The 20,968-nt window shown below is 42.7% G+C and overlaps 2 protein-coding genes across 4 annotated transcripts in view; one reads left to right on the top strand and one right to left on the bottom strand.

Annotated features, from left to right (window-relative positions):
• raver2 (ribonucleoprotein, PTB-binding 2) overlaps positions 1–11,084 on the top strand; it is a 67,568-nt gene extending 56,484 nt beyond the window's left edge. Inside the window, exons 7-16 of the mRNA XM_070909383.1 lie at positions 982–1,064; positions 1,163–1,261; positions 1,825–1,936; positions 3,776–4,119; positions 5,861–5,969; positions 6,515–6,696; positions 7,537–7,647; positions 7,926–8,027; positions 8,989–9,207; positions 10,944–11,084. Coding sequence (XP_070765484.1) covers positions 982–1,064; positions 1,163–1,261; positions 1,825–1,936; positions 3,776–4,119; positions 5,861–5,969; positions 6,515–6,696; positions 7,537–7,647; positions 7,926–8,027; positions 8,989–9,207; positions 10,944–11,084 — 1,502 coding nt within the window. The remainder of the gene's footprint in view (positions 1–981; positions 1,065–1,162; positions 1,262–1,824; positions 1,937–3,775; positions 4,120–5,860; positions 5,970–6,514; positions 6,697–7,536; positions 7,648–7,925; positions 8,028–8,988; positions 9,208–10,943) is intronic.
• Positions 11,085–19,693: 8,609 nt separating this feature from the next.
• Positions 19,694–20,968, bottom strand: part of jak1 (Janus kinase 1) — a 38,981-nt gene continuing 37,706 nt past the window's right edge. For all 3 annotated transcript variants that reach the window (XM_070909417.1, XM_070909418.1, XM_070909416.1), the window contains exon 25: positions 19,694–20,933. In XM_070909417.1, coding sequence (XP_070765518.1) covers positions 20,814–20,933 — 120 coding nt within the window. In that variant the 3' untranslated portion in view covers positions 19,694–20,813. The remainder of the gene's footprint in view (positions 20,934–20,968) is intronic.

The following is a 20,968-nucleotide window of genomic DNA, read 5'->3' as shown; positions in this document are numbered from 1 at the left end:
ACGTGAAGCAGGGAATGTTATTGGACAACAAGTTCAGCAATAGTGACGACAAATGAAGAAAATGATGAGATACAATAAACAAGAGTTAGAGCAAAGGTGTTTTTATAAATGAGTAACAAGAAAACTGGATTCAAAAAAGTGTAGATTAACTGTAAAACTGTTATTGTCGAAGCACAAAACATTAAATGCCTGTAGAAAGTCAGCGGTGGAAAATAACTGCTCTAAACTTTATACTTCTACTACAATTCGGAAGGAAATATTTTTAAGTTTTCAGTATACAAAGTAATAAAAATTAGCCCCACCTTCACCAGCTGCAACGTTAAAGTGACGCAGCTACACATTAATGCATCAATAATTATAATGCTATAATATATATGATTCTGAAATGGGCCATTCTGCATAATGAGTACTTTTACTTTTTTACTTTGATCCTGAAGAGTAAAAGTCAAAAGAGTAAAATACAGAAGAGTCAGCCCCAACAGTAAATTTAGTGACGTGTGAGCAACACAAGTCAGACACAAACACTTTCTGAATTGAGAAAAACATCAGTGAGCTGTTGAAGTTAGTTGTGTTGTTTCTGAGGAAACTGTCAGTACCATCGACAGAGTTTACATTTTGCATTTTACTGCTTTTCTTTTCTCAATTGATTTTTTTTTGTTCGAGCTTCTTCGTAACTGTCTGCAGCATCAAAATGTAATTTAAACTTGGAAAAAGTTCGTTTTGAAGGAGGTAATGTGCTTTGTGCTAACATAATATCCCAATATTGCTTTACTTGTGCTTGTTATAAAGCAAGGCTGCGTGATTGTTTGAAATGTGCTGTAAGTGACTGATGGATTGGCTGTCTGACTAATAATCCTGCCTGTGTATGCCTGTTGAGAAGATGATTGATGAATGCATTAGTGGAAACAGACCTCATAAAAGAAAGTCACAAAGAAAAAGCACTGATTGATGTTTTTATTTGTTGCTCGGCTGTGTTTTTAGGGAAGTACGGGCGTCACGCCAGCCTGCCCTTCCTCAGACCTCCTCTCACCACAGCTCTGCTCACACTGGGAAAAGCACACCAGGTCACAATAACATCAACATCTGCGTGGGATATTTCAGCGTGTCTGTGTGTGTGTGGATGTGTTTGTTGCAATAATGTCTGTTTTCCTTCACTTCACAGAGTGCTATGCTTGGGAATGGACTAGTCCTCCAGAACCTCTTGCATATGCAGCTCGCACAGCAGCAGCTTCTACACATCAAAGACAAGCGCATCAGCAGCGTAAGACACACGTGTGTGTGTGTGTGTGTGTGTGTGTGAGATTTATAATTTGCATAGGTGAGGGTGAGGGTTAAACATAGTTGTGGGCATGTGCATATGAGCCCGTATATTTTCATCTTCAGCACTTGATGCATAATGAAACCAAACAGCCCCAAACTCAGGCAACCTAATTGCCTCTTTTCTGTTCAAAAGGCAACTTCGAGGTGTTGAAATCTCATTTTGATTTGCATATTTTAGAAATGTCTCTGCTGTTTCCTTTAATTGCTGAAGTGAAAGTTAAAAGTCACAGTGACTGATGTTTGGAATGTCTGATGCTGTTTTAGAAACTGTAAGATGACAATTCAGAACCCAGAGAAGGAAAATGCTGTGTATATTTTTTCTTTCTCTCTTTTTTGACCCTCCGCCACTTTTTATAATGTGTATTTGCTTGGCTCATTCTTTTCCACTGTTTTCCGCCATCTTCTCCCTTATCGCCATTCTCTCCCCACGTTCTCCCTTCACTGTGTCTTCCTTCTGTCTTTACATAATGCTCTTCTATGTCCTCCTCCTCCTCCTCCTCTCAGGTCTCCAGTCTGCTCGGGGACCCGTCCAGGCTGCTGATGCAGAAAGCTTTGTCTCTGCGGCCTCCAGGCCTTGTGCCGCTGGGGAAAGGCCTCCTGGGAGACTCTCCTACAGGTGAGCAGGGCAGAGTATCACAGTATGGCCTCGTCAAATGACTCGGTGTAATTACTGCAAACTAATGAGACCATATTGAGACCTACAGTACGTATCAGCCCCCTGTGTCTGTTTTATGCAGTCAAACAATCTCGCATGACTTCTTGTAAAGTGGCACATGCAGTGATGTCAGATCAAGGCTGGTAGTGGCTGTGCAGCTTCTCAGTGATGGTCCTACTTTTTCTTTATTTTCTCAAAATGAATGTAGTCATGATTTACTGATGTTAAAAAACGATTTCAAATAAGATCTTGAAAAATATCAACACCATTTCGACAGTTAGCCTTGTGACAGTTAGCAGGGCGTACACTGTTTTCACCAAACATGGGCATAGCACATAAATGAGGACTGCTTTTTGTCAATGTCAAAGCAAAGCAGGGGGAATAAAAGCAAGTAACCCTCTCACCTCCGCCAAAAAACCCCAGAACGTTTACCTCTTAGGTTTACCCTCGTGGTTAAATCTTGACAGCCTTGTTGTTGAATGTGCCTCAACTCACGGCCAATATCCTGTTAAGGCTGTTAAGATGAGCACATCCGACCTCAAGCCAAAATTCTGCTTTTAAAAATAAGCGTACATAAACCCAAACTGAGACCGCCTGTTTCAAGCAGTGCAGAATACATATGCCTCAGTTTTCTCAGGTATGTCTTAAAAATAAAAAAAAGGACTTATTCTGAAAGTGGGTGTGGGGGGGGGGGGGGGGACGAAACAGCTGGAGTATTTTTGAACAGTAACTGGTGTAAAAAAAACAAAAAAACCTCAATAACCCTCAATCATAATATGTTAGGGTATGTTAGTGTCAGAGTTGCCTCTGTGCAGATCCCTGAATGTCTCACAGTCGTACGTTATTGTACAACACACCCAGGAAACTGCAGAGCATTTCCAATTCAAATCTCCAGCTGAGAAAAGCTGTGTTGTTTTAAATGGAAATTACGTATCACAGACTGTGTGTGCAGAAAACACACGCAGTTGTGTGTAAGTGTGCTGATGTATTTATGTGTGTGTGCGCATGAGTTTGCAATTTTGTGTGTGTAATGTGAGGCTTTTATCAGTGCATGTGTCTGCTGGGATTGTTAGCTTAAGGCTTGTTAGAGCTGATTCTCTTATTGTGCTGTGGAGGCCATTTGTCACAGCAATATTGGATATATAATAAGTGTGACTCTGTGTGTGAGTGTGCGCGCATGCTTCTATGTCTGTGTTTTCTTCGTTGTGCTTGTGTATATGTAATGTGTGGAGTGTGGAGCAAAGTGCCGGGCTGTAAATAAACATGATAAGTGATGATGTATGAGCAGGAAACCCATTCTCAAATATTACAGCTGGCTCTGGAGAGAGATGCTCGGGCCGAGCTCTCAGTTTCCATCCGTCTGAGTGATTCCACTCTGTCCAGAGGAGACAGAGACGCTGATGGTCATCAGTAGAAGCCATTTCTCGTGTTTATCTGGCATCTCTCCTCTCCTTGCTCTCATCTCCCTTCACTTAATTTCCTTTCCTTTACATTGTTCCTCGGTGCTGTCTTTCCTCCATTTTTCTTTCCTTTCCTTTGACATCCTTTTGCTTTCTTTTCCCTTCCTTTTAATTTCCGTGCTTCTCCTTCCTTCCCTTCCCTCCCCTTTTCCTCTGTTGTATTTTATGTCTTTCCCATATTTTGCTTTCCTTTCCTTCTCTGTCCTTACCTTTTTTATGCCTTTCCTTAACTTTCCTGTGTTTTTTCTCCTTTTCTTTCCTTCTTGTTTCCTTTCTCCTCCTTCCCTTCCTTTCCCTTCTCTGTCTTCTTCTCCCCTTCTCTTTCCTTCCTCTCCTCTAGAGTTGGGCCAGGAGTCAGTACCGTCATCTACCCACAATGCCACAGTAGTGGTATCAGCAGCAGGTGTGATGCCATACCTCCAGGGTCGAGCTGGAGGGGGAGAGCAAAACAGCACCCATTCTATCTCCACAAACCCTTGTGCTTCCTCCTCCTCCTCCTCCACCTCCTGTGACAGGCAGCCGGCACCTCCTGGGACCATGGTGAGCGCCCATCCGCAGGGACAGAGCTATTCCTTGGGTATAAGTAACTCAGGCCTTGGCCCGCCTCCACCGATCCCTCCTGGAGGAGTTTATACGTCAACAGGCCAGCACAACAGCTCAGATGGCTGCCCCATGTCTAGCATGGTGAGCACAGCGAACGCAAATCCACACACACACACACACACACACACACACACACACACACACACACACACAGCAAATACACACCACTGTGCTGTATAACCCCACTCTCCATGTGTCATTATCTGTCTCTGGATCTCTCTGCTTTTCTCTGTTGAAAAAACATTTTCAATTTAAAATATTCAAGGAAGACTTGGAAATGAACTGATGGCTAAGCCCCGCCCCCCCTTAGTTACTGTTGCTACACCTGTCAAGCTCTGCGTTCTTGCACTTTCGGCTGTAGCTAGCTAGCTAATTAAGCCAACACTCGTTTCATGAGTTTGACTTCAGTGGACTTGTTTTAAAAGGAGAATCCAACTTACTTCCATATATGTATGTCAGAGAGGGTGGTGTCAGAGAGGAGGATGCTGTCCAAGCTGCGGGTCATCTTGGACAATGTCTCACATCCTCTCCATGATGTACTGGTCAGGCACAAGAGCACCTTCAGTGGGAGACTCATTCCTCCCAAATGTACGACAGAGCGACACAGGAAATCATTCCTGCCTGTGGCCATCAGACTGTTCAACTCCTCCCTCTGAGTGTCAGACACTCAGAAGAAACAGACTGGAAATCTGGACCTACTTCACCTGTTCATATACTACTTCATTATTTATTCTTTAAATGTTCCAGTGCAATACATACATATATATATATACATATACATTGTTATTGTATATATTTTTTTTACTGTTATTTTATTTATTTATTTATTTTTATTTTATTTTTCACTTACGTAAATGTGTATATTTTTATTTTCTATTTCTTATTTTTATATTTTGTACATACTTTAGCTCTAAATTTATGCTACTTTCTACTCTTGAATGGGAGCACCGGTACTGTACAATTTCCCCCCCGGGGATCAATAAAGTATTTCTGATTCTGATTCTGATTCTGATGTCTTTAGGTAATGATGTGCTCCTTGGCCCTGGAAGTAACTATTAGAATCACTGTCGGGAGTTAGCGTATACATTAAAGCAGACAAACACTAACACTGTTTCATCCATTCCTGCCACTTTCCTGTGTCTTTGGTTGTAGAAAGGCACCACCTTCCAAACTCTGCAGATTGTCACTGTTTTCCATACGATTGGATGATGGAGGGGTTTAGTGTGCGGTCAGTTACGATGGCCATTGTTTTATGACATTTTTTTCTGCCTGCCCAGCCGTCTCTCTTCTGCCCTGTCAGCCCGTCTACCTGCCCCATGCCTACCTGCCCGCTCACCTGTATGCCTTCCTGTACACGCTGAATACCTGTCTACTTTTGTGCTCCTCTACATGTCTTTGACTAGGCCTGGTTTAAATAAAGCCCTGCTATTCTAACATCATCATCCATAATAAGTCAGTGTACAGAGATAATCACAGCGCTGAAGTTCTTAGGGGAACTGCTTCCAGTCCCAGCGCTGTCTTCTCTAAAGTCTCTTTAATAGAGGGAAAGTGTGATTAACCGAGAGTACAATCCTCCCAGGTTAGCACAGCCTTGCCAGCTCTTCAGCACTTCATCAGAATCTTTGCGACATTAAAAAACATTTGTCGAGGTTGGTGTGGTAGCAGTGAATTCACTTAGCTGGCAGCACAGGCCACAGTAATTACCCCCCCCCCCCCCCCCCCAAAAAAAAAACACCAGAAAACTTACAGACTGAAGTCTGTTTTGCTACTGTCGTACTGATACGGCGAATAATACCATATGAATCTGCTTCTCTCTCTTTAGGTAAGCAGTGGTCAGAGCTCTCTGTTGGGCGATCCTCCTAAAGAAGTCAGACTGCCCTCCAATCCTTACCTGAACCTGGCCAGTGTAATGCCAGGGGTGGTTCTGCAAGGTGAGCACTCAAACACACAACAAACGAAAGCAAACACGTTGTTATCTTATCCTATTGTATGTGCAATCAGCTTAGCTTTGGCAAAAGCATATCGATTCCTCTGTGTTGTGTGTGTTTGTTTGTTTTTTTTGAGAGTGGTATCAGTCTCCAACTCTCTGAAGAAAGCCAATTAGCGTATTTTCCCAAAATGTTGAAGTCTTCCCTCCTGGAGCAGAATCACTCATCCCATGTTGGTCTGTATGTTCAGTATCCTAAATACACTGTTGCTGTGTCACACTGCCACCTCTTCATACCTCTGAAGCTCTCCCACATGCTGAGCGCGGATAGTCTGGTACATACTGAAGATACAGGTCAGCGTTGGAGAAGGGGATCATGCTCCAGGAACTGTTGTTAATCTACACACACAATACAGCTGTTTCAGGGGCACGACTGTTTGAGTATTCCTTTGATATGTTTTGCGATCTTAATGCCCATATTAGTGCGATTACCCACAATGTTACCTATCTCGCTGAGCCTCCTCCATGGTTCCCTCCCCTGTTGTTCAGGGTCAGTGGGGAGTAAAGCCCAGGGAGGACAGCCCGGCTCCGGGGTGTACGGCACCTCGGTTGCTCCCGTCGTCTCCCAGGGCTCCGCCTCCTTCTCCCACAGCGCGGCAGCTACAACCACAGCTCCATACACCACTGATACCTCCACTGACTACAGCCAATACAACCAGGCCTACACACAGGTACTGCAGAGCGCGCGCGCACACACACACACACACACACACACACACACACACACACACACTGTACGGAGATACAAATGAAGAAATATGGTGAGAGATGCATGTGTGATGTGGGTCTGCCTGTTCACAATTGTGTTACTCGGCCCGAAATGTGTGAGAGACGGATGGCGGCTGAATAGATGATGGATGGATGGATGCATAATGAGTGGATGGATGAGTGCAGCAGTGTCGGAGTGAGCTGTGACTAGAGGAGGCAGGGAGGGGGAAGAGATGAGGATGGGTATGGATATTTGGACAGACAGAATGAGAGAGGATTTGGCAGAGAGCGCTGTGTCTTTCCATCTGTCCCTGCTCCATTCCTCTCTCTCAACACTCCACTCTGAACAAGTCATGAATCCTCCCTACTGGCAGTTAGTCTGCATCTCTTTTCTTTCTTTCTTTCTTTCTGTGTCACTCTGTTTCTCTCTCTCGTAGTTATGCCTCCTCTGGCGGCAAGTGACATATCTGATATTTGCAGCGTGATACAAACCCAATTTTAAATGTTAATTACAATCTACTCATCCAAACAAATGAATCATGATTAGATAACCAATAAAACGGCCTGTTTAATTTGTCTGGAAAGACGAGACAAAGGAGAGGAACAGGGGAGGGCCGTCGGCAGGAACAATAGTTAATGAATGACAAAGAAAGAGAAAGAAAGGAGGCAAAAAATCAGCAAAGACAAGAAAATTACTGAGCAAACATTCATCTGTCTGCTCCAGCCGCTCTGCACCTGATGTTTGCTGATGTGTGTGTGTGTGTGTGTGTGTGTGTGTGTGTGTGTGTGTGTGTGTGTCATAGGAGGCCATGCAGCAGTGGTACCAGCACTACCAAGCAGCACAAGCTCACAACTACAGCACTGCTGCTCCACAGGACAGCACCGCCGCAGACTACAGCAAGGAGCACACACAGGTAACACGCACACACTCATGTGTTACCGCGTGGGTTTGCATGTGTTTTTTCATGTTCCCACACACCAAAGTGGGAAACTTAAAGTCACAGAAAGCAGGATCCTCTGGTGGTGACAAGCAGCTCACAATATAAAAAAACTGAAACTGATATTTTTAAACCTTTTTAAGTTATTCATAATAAATACAGATACAATCCTGGACCTTAACTTAAACTTTAACTTTAACTTAAAATACATTAAAAACTTTAAACAATGACCAAACAACCTTCTTGTGTTGCAGGCTCCGCCAGTGTCGACCTACGGGGATTACAGTTCCTACATGCAGGCGGTCACTCAGTACTACTCCCAGCCTGCCACAGCCAACCAGGCCTACGCCACTAAGGTACACACACATGCCTAACCGACCCAATCAAAACCATAACCCCCAGAACCAGGTCTTAACCCTCAGCACAAAATGCCAAAATGCCTCTCAAGGTCTGAACTCAAATCACAGACAAAGGCAGTTGAGCTAAAGAGGGAGAGAAGTTTGATACAAATTAGTCAGATTAGTGACTACAAATGGTACAAAGATAAAGTTGGTACGATACAAGATAATGCACCGTCGTGTTTGACAGAAAGATTGTCCGTGACCTGACGCATAGCAGCAAAGGGCACACTGTAGACCTTTTCACACATGGATTACACAACACTCACTGACCTCAGAGATAGTATTTATTTATTTGGAGGGAGTGACCCCTCTCTGAGACACTGATACCCTGTTAGAGGGAACACATCACTCTGCACCCAGCAGCTGATACCAGACATCTCCACACACCCTGAGCAGCAAGGTTCAGGTTTATCAGCTGCTGTGTGTGTGAAGTATTTGCTTGAAGATGCAGCCATGGATCTCATTGCCTGGCAGTCACATTCTGGTATTCTGAGGTCACGGTAGGCCGAAAAAATGATACGGTGGGTTTCAGACATAAAGTTTCCTCCTGGCTTTAAACTGAACTGAGAATGTGCCGTCGGGACGTTGCAGTGTTTTGTTTTGGCTGGTTGTCCTCAGGAAACAGAACACAACATGCAACAGCAGCCAGGAGGGGGCGAGTGAGTGATCCTGGTTGAGTGCGTCATCTGTAGATGGCTGTACATCTCATTATAGCCACTAGGGGGCAGAAAGGTTAACATGAATGAATAAATGAAAGAATGTGCTTTCAACAACAATATGCCACCTAACAACAAAATGGACGTGATGGAAGCGTCAGGGCTTTGGGGAATATTTCCTTTGTGGTTTTCCTGACTTACCACCTGTAGTCAATGTGTGTGTGTGTGTGTGTGTGTGTGTGTGTGTGTGTCTCTTCTAGGAGGTAGATGTGTGTAAGCCTCTAGGAGTCTCTCTGCACGCCGTCAGTAACGGCGCGGCCCCTCCACCGGCCGTCCTGCCAGCTGCTGCTGTGCTCCCAGCCTACAGCACCCTGCCCTTAATGCCCGGCTTCCTCGGGGCGCCACACCCGGCGGCAGCCACGGCAAGCCCGGTCACGCACACACACACTGCCGCCACTGACTGGAACACGTACTACTACGTGAGTAGCGAGAGGTTCACACTCACACACAGGGGTGAACATCACCATTCAGCTCGTTGAATTCAAAGTTATAATTCAGAATAAGATTAAGATTAAGATAGACTTTATTAATCCCACAGCGGGGAAATTTACAATAACCACTACTGGATGGTTTTATGTGTAATAACAAAGGCCAAAGCAATGTAATGAATATTAGTACAGACTATTATCTTACATATCGTTAAAAAATGAGTCATTGAAACTGAGAGAGTATAAGTATAAATCAGCCTTTGTTTTACTTCACAATAAAAGCAAACAAACAGGAAAGTGGTTTGCAGCAACAGGAAGTGTTGTATTGCATTTCTAGCTCCTGTTAATGCATCACCACTGTAAATTATGAAATAGTGGCCAGGGTCTTGGCTTGCCTGACTGCAGATATAAGCAGGTCGTAATTTAAAAAGGGATACATCAGTGACAGGCCTTGTCTGGTCTTTCTGAAGTATATTTGATCATATCTGAAGAAAGACGTCTTACTGTGGACGTCGTGACTGTTTTCTGATATGCCTCCATTTTATTTTGCTGTCGATGCAAAGCCAACGATTCCTCCTTGACAAATTCAGTATAATGTACATGTACAGCACACGCGGCAATAGAGCTGTACAGTACAGCCTTAATGTCGTCCTCATAGTTTAAAGCTGAGAAATCAATAGAGAGAAGAAGAGGAGGGAAGGACTGCGAGAGAGACAGAGAGCATGATGGCGTGAGCAGACAGGATCCAGACGCCTGAGCTAAGCCTTGTCTCTAGAAAGATTTACATTTGTTTGTACAGACAGCCTCTGTGGTCCTCTCTCACTGGAGCTAAGACCTTTTAGACTGTTGGACCTAAAAACACACACGCAAACACAGGAAGTTTGCTTTGTTGTCAAATTCCACAGCCAGTCACTTTTTATTTCCAGCTTTCTTTTTTCCAATCTCTCTTTTCAGTTTATCTGCAGTTTAAGGTGTCCATCAGTGCAGCAATGAACAGCAGCGTGCACTCGTGTCAGTAATCTGCTACACACCACAAAACAAACACTGTTGTCAAGTGACCAGTCTTTTACTAAATTGAAGTCAGTGCAAGACTTTGGCTGTGAAAGGCCCTTCAAGTAGAAATTGCAAGAATGGAACTTTGTCAAGATGTTTTAACACCAAGCGTTTGATTTGCAGCATTAAATGACCTCAAATCCATCAAACTTCCATTTACGGCAAATACAAAAATGTTTGGAATATACTGTGGTACGGGTATTTTTCTCTCTCTCTCTTACTGAACATCGGAAAATGAAAAAAAGTAAATTATTATTTTTATTTACATATATCTGAGTTTTATAATTGCATTAAAACAGGTAAACATAAAAGGACAAAATAAAAATAGAAATAGAGCTGTGCATTTAATTGAATGTAAAATTAGGGACGTTTTGGATGCTTTTCTTCCAGGATAGTCTTATGATCTACTAACAACTGTTTGCTGTTTGGCTTAGAGTTAATTAGTCTCGACTTTGTGAATGTGCAACTTTCCAAAAAGGCACAGAAGTTTGATGGAACCATCTTTTAAAGAGTTTCCAGTGTTCACGATCTAAAAACAAGACTTCTGTAATGACCTGACATGTGACTCTAGGACCTCCAAGTGCAACAGCAGATGATCTTGTTCCTTTAACACGAAAGACGTGCCGTTTCTTCACCTCTAACTCTTCCCTCTCGTCTCATTCCTGTCTCTTCAGAACCAGACGAGGGGCCACAAGAGGGAGTACCCTCAGTTGGCGGTGCAGGAAGTGACATCATCAGATGGTGCCTACATCGGGCAGCACTCCCAAGGCCTGGGAGGGCAGTACGCTGACTACTTTAAGAGGAAGAGGCTCTAGTATGAACCAAAACCACCTTAAAGCCTCAAGCTTATGGAGGGAGGCACACACACACACCCAGCGCCTGCTGGATGTCACGGCTCCCTCTAGTGGCCTTTCTGTGGCGGCCATTTTGCATCCCTACAGTAGGTATTGAGTTTAATAGAATTTGGGGTTGCAAATGGCTCAAGTGAAAGTAAGCCATAGTGCTCTTTTGATCCTGGCACTTATGTACACACACACACACACACACACACACATACACACACACACACACACAGACAGACACACACACAGACAGACACAAACATGGTGTTGCTTTTGTCCTGTTCAAGCCTTAACTCTTAAACTTAAACTGTTGGTTCTCAGTGTGTCAGCTGTACTTAACTGATATTATCTTGTACATTTTCTTTTCTAATATAATGTAAACTAAAGTATACTGTATCTGTACGTATAAGCTGCTTTTGTATTTGCAGCCAGGCGACCTGTCTGCCTGCCTGCTGAAACTGTCTTAGGACTGGTCTTACAGTCAAGTCTCTCCCTCTCTGTCTGCTTTTCAAAAGACAAAATGTGTCTGATGTTGCACACTCGCTCTTTGATTAGCCAGTCGGACTGACGTCTCTCTGTTCCCGCTTCAGTGTCTTTTCTCTTTTCCTTTTATTGCCCAGGTTTTTATATCTCCCCCCGCGGAGAATTAGAGTGCGTGCGTGTGTGTGTGTGTGTGTGTTTATGCGTGTTGATATGCTGTTTTTGTAGGAAGTGTCAGCCATTTCAATCCCAAGGTTTGGGAGCACATCAGGAAAAAAAGGGCCTGAACCAATCAAAGCCCTTAATTGTGGTGACTTACAATAGCTTCTCTCAATGAATGGACCTTTCTTAGAAAAGAAAATAAAAGGCTGGTGTAAATACAGTGTGTAATACAGAATATATAAAGCCATGCGTAACAGACAATATCGTATATAATGGACGTTTCCCAGCTCCTTTTGTGAGCGTATTGTACAACATGAATGAAAGGAAAGCATTTACTACGTGTCTGATTTTTTTTCAATCTATACTGTTATATATTTGTAATATGATTATAATACTATTCCAAGGCAATTCAAGTCATTTATTAATATTGAATCAAAATGTGTTGACTTAAATGTACTTATGTAGTTTGGTTTTTAATATTCAAGCCAAATATTAGGGCACAGTCTTTTCTCTTCTCTTCTATCTGCTGTAACGCGTTAGGGTGTTTTGGTCTGGTGGGGCTGTAACAGGAGCTTTCCTTCCATTTCCAGCTGCCGTTGGATCACAAAGGTTTCAGACCGGGAGTGAGTCCCGAATCCATACTACATGCTAACTCAAAGCAGGTTTTGAGTACGCAGTGTGTTTGCAAAAGTGTCAAAAGACAGATTGCTCAAATCTTTTTTAGCGTGCTGTTGATGGGAATAGAGGATAAAAAAAAGCATTTTTTACCGTTTTAAACAGTAAAATATGTTGATTTGTTTTTGTATGCCGACTGCAAAAAGCAGTTACTATAAAGATTAGTATACATTGTATACGTTGGTGTGTAGTATGAGACTGGGACACAGTCTTTATCATTTGAGGGACTGTACGATTCTCTGAATCAAAAACCTTTTGGCCTTTTAGTTGTTTTCTGCTCATCACATGCCACTATACAACAAGCCACTCTGCGTGTGTTTTTTATGGCCTCTGGTTGAATCTCCCCACCTTTTATTTTTATTTTCATTTTTTAGGGGAAGCAGAAAAAGAGAATAGTAAACTATTCATGCTAATCTTTGCAGAGCTGATTTTTTTTACCACTTCCATTATTAATATTGGAGCAAAGGCTGTGAACTGAATTATAATTCATGTCCAGAAGGTTTGTTTGTTCATTACTAAGGAGAGGGCTTGGTATTTTACAGCTTGGACTTTAGGTTTGTTATGTGCACACGCCTCTTGTCTAACAAACCGGCAATAACTAAGGCTCCTACTACTGTAGAAAGTTGAATGTAAAGTGTTTCTTTGCTAGTGTAAATGTTCTGCCATTCACTCAGCATTATATACTCCTACGCTTAGTAAAAGCTCTTTTTTTTGTATGTGTCTTTGTATCCTGCTTATAACTGACTGACTGACTGTATGATACAGAGCAGAATATCACTTGCATCGCCATGGCAACCACACTCACTGTCAAGCCCAATAGCGGGTAAGCTCAGTTCCGTTTAGTCCACATATGTGGTGTGAGTTTCTGGGATAACAGGATGCACATGACGTTCGCCCGCGCTGACACAGTCACAGTGGTGGTGTGCAGGTACGCTTATTAAGTACTAATAAAATGGCTTCAGTTTAAACTGAGGGCAATACACCCAAAACCCTTTTATTCTATGTATCTTTCCATAACCTCTTGCTGTCTGCTCTGTATCCAGTTGCATGCTTTCTGACTCGATTTTACTGCGACGCGTTTCAAGGTGTCGAGTGTCGCTCTCAGTTCACAGTGAATGGTATTCAGCGTGCAACTGTGACACTGTTTTGAAGCATGCGTCCATAGAAGACTTTATGCAGGATATGAACAACGCAAAGAAGAAAAGGGGAGCCTTCGATTGCAAAACAAGCGAGAGCATTTGTTGTGTTCATTGTGGGCACATATTAAGTCTAATGAAGTTCATCACTTTTTTGCATTCAATGGCTCCCTTCCTTTTTCTTTCATGTTACCATTGACCCGTTTCTGCACTGTTTTTCGTGGATTCATGGAGGATATAGACAAAATTACAACTTATCCCAGACACTGTTTTTCGTACTCATTTTCGTACATGACATTTGTGTGAGGGCAAAATCTAAATCCAGACCGTTGATGGTGTCTCGCTTTCCCCTCAGATCCTAAAACCTAAAACTTGAGTTTATGTATATTGCGAATTCAGTTTTTTTTCTTCTAAATAACGGCACAATTGAATTAACTGTTTGAATGAATGTATCACTGTCATATTGCACAAAGACAAATTATCAATATGTTGCAGTAGTTCTGGGTAGGTCTGTAATTCAAACACCACCTCCGCTGTGCTGCTCCGACACCTGAACTGTCTGTGTGCTCAGTCTGCTTTGTTGATTTTTCTGTCTTGAAATAGCAAAAGAAAGTCATTTTGGGGGAGAAGGCGAGAGATCCAGTTGGCCGGCCTGCTAACGTCCCTGTGTTAAAAGGGGGGACAGAGCCCCCGCTTGTCCTGAGGAGTCTGTGTCTGTAATCTACTTTCACCAACGTCTCTCTCCACATCCGTGGCCATTTTGCACTTTCCCCTCTTAAGCAAGTCTTTTAATTGATTTTTTATTTCATACCACTCTTATCAAGCTTATCAACCCCCCCCCCCGAATCCGCTGTAACCACTTAGACACATTTCATGGCGACGTGTCCCTCAGACCACTGACCTGGCTCCGAGCCACAGTTTGACTTGCTTTCTGGTGTGAGTGGATGAGAAGCAGCCAGCGGGGCTCCAGTGCTCTCTTTGTGCCGGGTGATTGCTCTCACCTCCACCTCTCTGAGGGGCAACATGGAGATGTCTGAGTGAGTGTGTTCGGACCAGAGACGGGAGGGGAGGGGGGGGGGCTCTGTGTTTGTGGATGTGAACAGCTGAGGCAGCAGACTTTAGACGGCACTGTCTGCTCGTCGCTTTTTCCCGTCTGTCTTCCTGACTGCCTGTGTTCCAGTCCGGCTGTCTGCCACAATGTATTCAAGTACTAAAGTCAGTCAGGCCTGAATTATTTTAGCGGTATTCCAACAGTTGTGTCAGCGTTTTCTCTGCATTATCTCTCACTTGCTGTAGAGCCACGACTCTACAGTGTGTGTGTGTGTGTGTCAAAACTATTGATCAAATTTAAGCTCTAATCTCGCAAGTTCAGATTCGAGAGCACACATTCCTAAACATAGAACTAGAAACCAGGAGTGTAACCGAACCTTCCTCTGCCCGTCACTTAACCAGGTTTCACAACCTTCAAAAACAGACTGAGAGCAGAACCACCTCTGCTGGAAGTGAAGTGTCACTCTGTTCGACTTTGTCTTCCTCTTCCCAGTGTGGTCCATCTGCTTTTACGTTGGGGAAAAAAAACAAAAAATGACGCTAATTAACTGTTAATTGCTCCTATATTTTTGTGGGCTTCATCTTTGATGTGTTATTGACAGGTTGAGAGTGACTATTACAAAAGCATATTTTCCACCGCAAGCTTCTTATTTGTGGAGCGGTTGCTCACAATGGATTGTTCCAGAAGAGAGCTGAACTGGTGTTTACTTGGACTGGTTCTCTGTGTGTGCTGGAACCAGTAATTGTAGGTACTATAGGTGTGTGTGTGTGTGTGTGTGTAGCTCTCTGAATGTGTGCTCTTGGCAGGTAATGGGGGTGAAGAGAGGCAGAAAGAAAGACAGGGGAAGGGAAAAACAACTCCAGCTGTCGCTCAGCCTGCAGGGATTTCTTTTTTTTTTTTTTAGGCTTTCTCCTCTTCTGTCTGCTCGCTCAGTGAGGAGTGTTGGTTATGTCTGCCAGACTCCTGCACGTTGCACTTACCTGTAGAGCTGTCACACACACACACACACACACACACACACACACACACACACTGGAAACGTCTCCTCTCAGCTCTGGTATTTGTATTAGTTGGACTCTCGTAGACCATTTCCCCCCTCCGCTCTCACACAACTCTCCTAGTGTGACCCAAATCTACATGAATACCTTATTGTCCTCATGTTTTTTATGCTTCTTATCGTCCCCCCTGTGGAGTAAATTGTCCGGCCTCTTCGATGTCAGCGGAGGAAAAACAATCACAGTATGCATTTTAATCGGAGGCCAGCTGACAAACGTCAGTCCTCCGTCCCTGGTGAGCAGATATCCTGACAGCAGTCTAATTGTAGCCGCTCAAATACAGACACATAAGGTCACAGTTGCCGTCGAGCCTCCAAACCCGTCGGTCGTGGGACGTACAAACGGGGCGGCTTTCTGCAGAATGAATGTGATCGGTGCAGATTTAGTGGGATTACAGGAAAAGACCAAAACGAACAATGTGCTAGTCCGTAACCTGTCTGTGGTTTTCAGCCCCAAACTCATTTACTCCCACTGAAGAGTAAAGATTACAATCATATAGTTTCACGGCTTAATAATCTCCTAAAACATCTCCTAAAATCTCCTAAAACATCTCCTAAAACAGCTGAGCACTGGAGTAGTAATTAGTGCATTTGTACATGTTGCAATTGTACAATATGTACAATTTCCCCCCGGGGATCAATAAAGTATTTCTGATTCTGATTCTGATTCTGATTTGTTTGGGACTATTTTCTGCTGCGGATTATTCCACATTTGGTGGCTCTTTGTGGAGTATGTATGTATGTGTGACGTTCATCATAATGAAGGAACATGTAGCCTCAGTGTGGCTCATTGATGTGTCTGTAATGCTTATGTACAACAGTAAAGCTCCACAGCACAGAATGAGTTCCAGATCAGATCAGTTCTTTGTTGATTTTGTCTTTTCATGGGATTTTTTTTTTTTTTTTTTTTTGGGACAGTCAGACTGACAATGTGGCCATAACATCTGCCGAACAGCTGCATCAGTATACACTGTTTAGCCTCTGCGATTGAACATTAGCATTAGTATTTCAAAACTGGATACTTCATTGACCAAAGGGGCCAAGAGGACTCCTCCACTCGTAAGAGAAATGTGATCTTTTCCTTTACTGAATTTGGAAGGACAGTTGGTGTCCCTCTGTGTCCCTTTCACTGCAGATTGTTTTTTTTGTAACTCTGGTGAGCAGTTGTTTGTGAGGGCCCCTGCAGGATGTAAATGATAAAAGCCTGGCTGTTCTTGTTAGCAGCCTGGACATGTTCTCGACACAGGCAGCGACGTACAGATGCGATTTAGTTCAGTGTTCATTCTTGACCTTGTAAAATAACAGTTTGATGGTAACCCGTGTCTCTGTTCAAGGACGATCTCTGGTGTCTGATGGTGGACGTCCTCCTTGATCCTCCTCCAGCCGTCCACTGTCGATGCTGTGGGCAGATTTGATCTGGTGTCTTTCAGTCCCTTACACTAGGAGTCTTCCTTTCTCCAGGAGTGTTTCGTTTTTACCAGCAGAGATGTTAAAGTGTTCATATAGACGTCGAAGACCTTAATCTAGATATTCTATCGATTCGGCATATGCTTGGCATCGTATCGAAGTGAAGCTCAGGCCTGAGTTAAACTCCTTTGAAAACTTGACAAGTGTATATGTTGGCATTGGCTTCCTGGCACCGTTAGTTTTGGTCTTGGTGAGGCCAGAAAGTGTCATTTGGGAAGGAGGTGCAGCGTAGAGCCCCACCAGCCTTCAGTCTGAAAAGGACATACCTTCGCAGGCTTGGACACAGCTTTATGTCACGTGAGGAGAAAGTCGTACAAGCTTAGTTTGGTTTCACAGGTCACTCTGGGTTGCAAGTCCCCAAATGATCAGCTTCTCTTAACGCATGTCTGCTTCTTTGAATAGAGTCTAGTCTCAGTCTCCATCGTGTTTTTTTTTTGTTGTTGTTGCCAATTTTATAAGCCTTGACTTTTTTCTTTTTTTTTTTTCAGATGATGAATATGTCATTTTGCAATATTATCTTTAAAACTGCCTCCCACAGTTTCAGTATGAAATACCAATAGTTGTACAACATATTTTATGTCTGTGGTTACTTACCTTTGTAGAATATCAGGCCCTTTTTTGATTGGGGGATGTTGTGTATTCCTGAGTGGTTGACTGATGGAGAAAAGGTTGTATCTCTTATTATTTTTTTCTGTGCCAACAACTAGACGTGACGTCCTCATGATGATTGTACACAACGGGGCCTGGTTCCCCGAAATTAACAGAGCACAAGCAAAGCCTGCATATACGTACACACTAAGCGAAGGATGTTCTTGAATCACCTCGGAGAGTTCAGGACAAATTCTGTTTCTGTGCAAATGCAGCCTCCAGCTCATGTTTTGGTCTTCAGTTGCTAGAACTACTGTATGATGCTGACACGAAAATGCAGCTGGTTTGATTTTTAAGTGTTCACTTACATCAGAACAGAAAATCGTATTTGTAGTCTTGTGTCGTTTCGTTTTTTTTGTTTGTGGGATTAACAGAAACCGCTGAATCACTTCAGGTTAAAATCCAGACTTTTCTGTTCTTGTGTAAACGGAGCCTCTAAGCTTCAGTGCGTTGCCATTGTACCAGTATGTATTCTGCATATTACACAAGGTCAGTGGTGAGGCTGGACTTTGCAATAGTGAATGACTGTGAATGTGTGTGAGTGTGTTGATCACAAAGCTTTGCAATACTAAAGTATTTACGATTTTCTGACACATTGTACTGGCTGTAGATAAATTTAGATTTGCTGTGCTTCTTGCTTTGTAAAGTATGTGGATTTTTTTTTTTCTGACCTGAAATATACTGTAGATTTTGCAACATTTTATATCACACTGACATTGCTATTGTTTTACTGTGAATAAGGTATTTCTAGAGCAATTTTAGCATGCCTACTTACAACTGTAATATATAGAACAAACTGTTTTCAGTAGTTAATAATATATTGCATTTGGACTGACAAGGACAGAACACAACAAACATTGATTTTATTTATTTTTTCATCGTGTATTTATGGATACTTTTACCTTCCATAAGTCATACTTTCGTCTTATTTTTTGAAAAATATATATATTTCTTTTCTCTTAATTTGAGCAGAAGGAATTGTCTTTTACATTCCTAAATAAAATGTGGACTGAAGCGCAACTTTGTCTTCTTGACAGTCTTTTTTTTGCCTTTCTGCCAACATTCACAGTAAAAGCCATACAGTTGCATTGCGTCGTAGAGCTGATCATTTCATTTCATTGCGATAATATATGACTGAGCGAGATTTTACGGCTACACGGCTCACATCTCCTGATGGATTTCAAACAGAAAAAAAAGCCCTCTGCACAAACAGTTTCGCATACACACACAGATAAAATACACTTGTATAAACTTCTGGAATATTGGAGAATTAAAAAGTAATCGATACAAATAAAATGCACATATATATCATTATGAGGGTTTCATGTCACCAATAGAAGTAATATATTTTCCAGAACAAATGAACATAAAATGCCATATGATGAGTCATATTCTGTATACCATCTGAAGTCCTTCCATATGCAACAATGGCAAGTGGCTCCTTTTTTTGCATTATTATGTATGTGCATGTGTAATATATAGAGTTCATAAAATAATTGTGGCTTTGACAGATTTGAAGTGTGTACAGTAGAGGAAAAGTGACATAATACTGCCCTCAAGTGTCTCTCACAGGTACTAAACTTAATCTCTCCCTCCTGAACGAACATGTTCAACAAGTGCTGAATATTAAAGGATTTAATATCGCGATGAAATCAGAGGCGTACAGGTCCTAATTAAAACATCTGTCACATTCTTTAAATGACAAAACGCAGAGATCATAAACAGAATCACCTGAAACGATCACAACCTTAAAAATCTCAAGATTGGATTTAACACCGTGCGACAGATGTGATTTTTTTTTGGGGGGGGGGGGGGGGGGGGGGTAAATGATCCGCTCCTGGTGATTGGAAGAGGATGAAACATGAACATGATGATTACAGAGCCATAACCCCTAAAAGAAAAAAATATATAGATTTCTGTTCCTGTGCAGATACAGCTCAAACAGCTCCTTCACAGAGAAAGTATTCTCCTTGGTGTCTGGTTACTGTAAGACAGGCTTTTATTACACATTTAAACAATGCAGGCTGCAAACAGAGATTACGTCCATAATTGATGAATCTGTGCATTCTTTTTCTCGATTAGTTTCCTACAGCCTAAAGATGTCTTAAAATTGCTTGTTTAGTCCAACTAACAGTCTAAACCAAAGGAAAAAATACCTAAACAATGAAACCATTACCAAACTCTAAAACCATGACGACAGTGAGGGAACACTGCTGACATCTGCACGTCGTGAACAGAAAATCCAGACACTTATCACAGATCGTCTGACGGCTCTCTAACTGAAGGAAACACAAATCGGGTGACTTTCTCCCAAACAGAGGAGTCCATGAATCAAACAGCAGTGGCATAAAATGTTCAAAGAAAACACATCTTCAGTATCTGTGTTAATGCCTGTGTCCCACCTTCTTCATCCCATCCATCCACTTCTCGACACGATTCACCAGTGATCCACTCGGTGTCCATTGCAAAGAAGACCGCCACGCAACCGTTTAACTGCGTGGAAGTGAGCGTTGAACTTGCTCTGCACGGTTTCCATCTTACAAGCGTCCATCAGTGATATCCACACAACTTTAAGGCTGACGAGTCCACGCGAGTTTAACATTTCTCTCAATGCAGACAGCTAAATGTACGTTAGATACACCTGGAAGTCCTTTTGTAAGATATAAGGTCACATTAAGGAGGCGCTAAGGCTACAACATTCGACAGGATTGACTTGTTTCAGCCGAAATTCAACTCAAATTAGGAAACAACAGAAAAATATATAATACATAATGTGAGGGCAAATAAAAATTTAGAATAATATGGCAGACTAAAATGATAGTTGATTATGACCAAAAGTCGTGGAAGGTTTATATGCGAGTATGAAGGAGCATGGCTTTGTGTGAAGTGCTGATCCTTCAGGACTGTCCCTCAGTACAATGAAGCGGCACAAGCAGATGCTGACCTGGGGTCAGTTTTGCTGTTTGCATCTGGTCCCAAGTCCGCACGCAAAGTCAACTTCACTCCCAGAGCCTCGAACAGTTGGAGGCTTAAAGGTCATTGCGTGGTTGCTGCAGTTGCTGCAGGATGGTCAGCTCCTCGATCAGGCGCTTAAAGGAGATTCTCTTGTCGGGCGCCGTCTCCCAGCACTTGCGCATCAGCTCGTACAACTGTCGAACATGAATTGTGTTAGATAACAGGTGGT

This window comes from Enoplosus armatus, chromosome 7 (genome assembly GCF_043641665.1).
Source record: "Enoplosus armatus isolate fEnoArm2 chromosome 7, fEnoArm2.hap1, whole genome shotgun sequence".
NCBI lineage: Eukaryota > Metazoa > Chordata > Actinopteri > Centrarchiformes > Enoplosidae > Enoplosus > Enoplosus armatus.
Note: the sequence above shows the minus strand (reverse complement) of the source record. Positions and strands in the feature narration are given on the sequence as shown.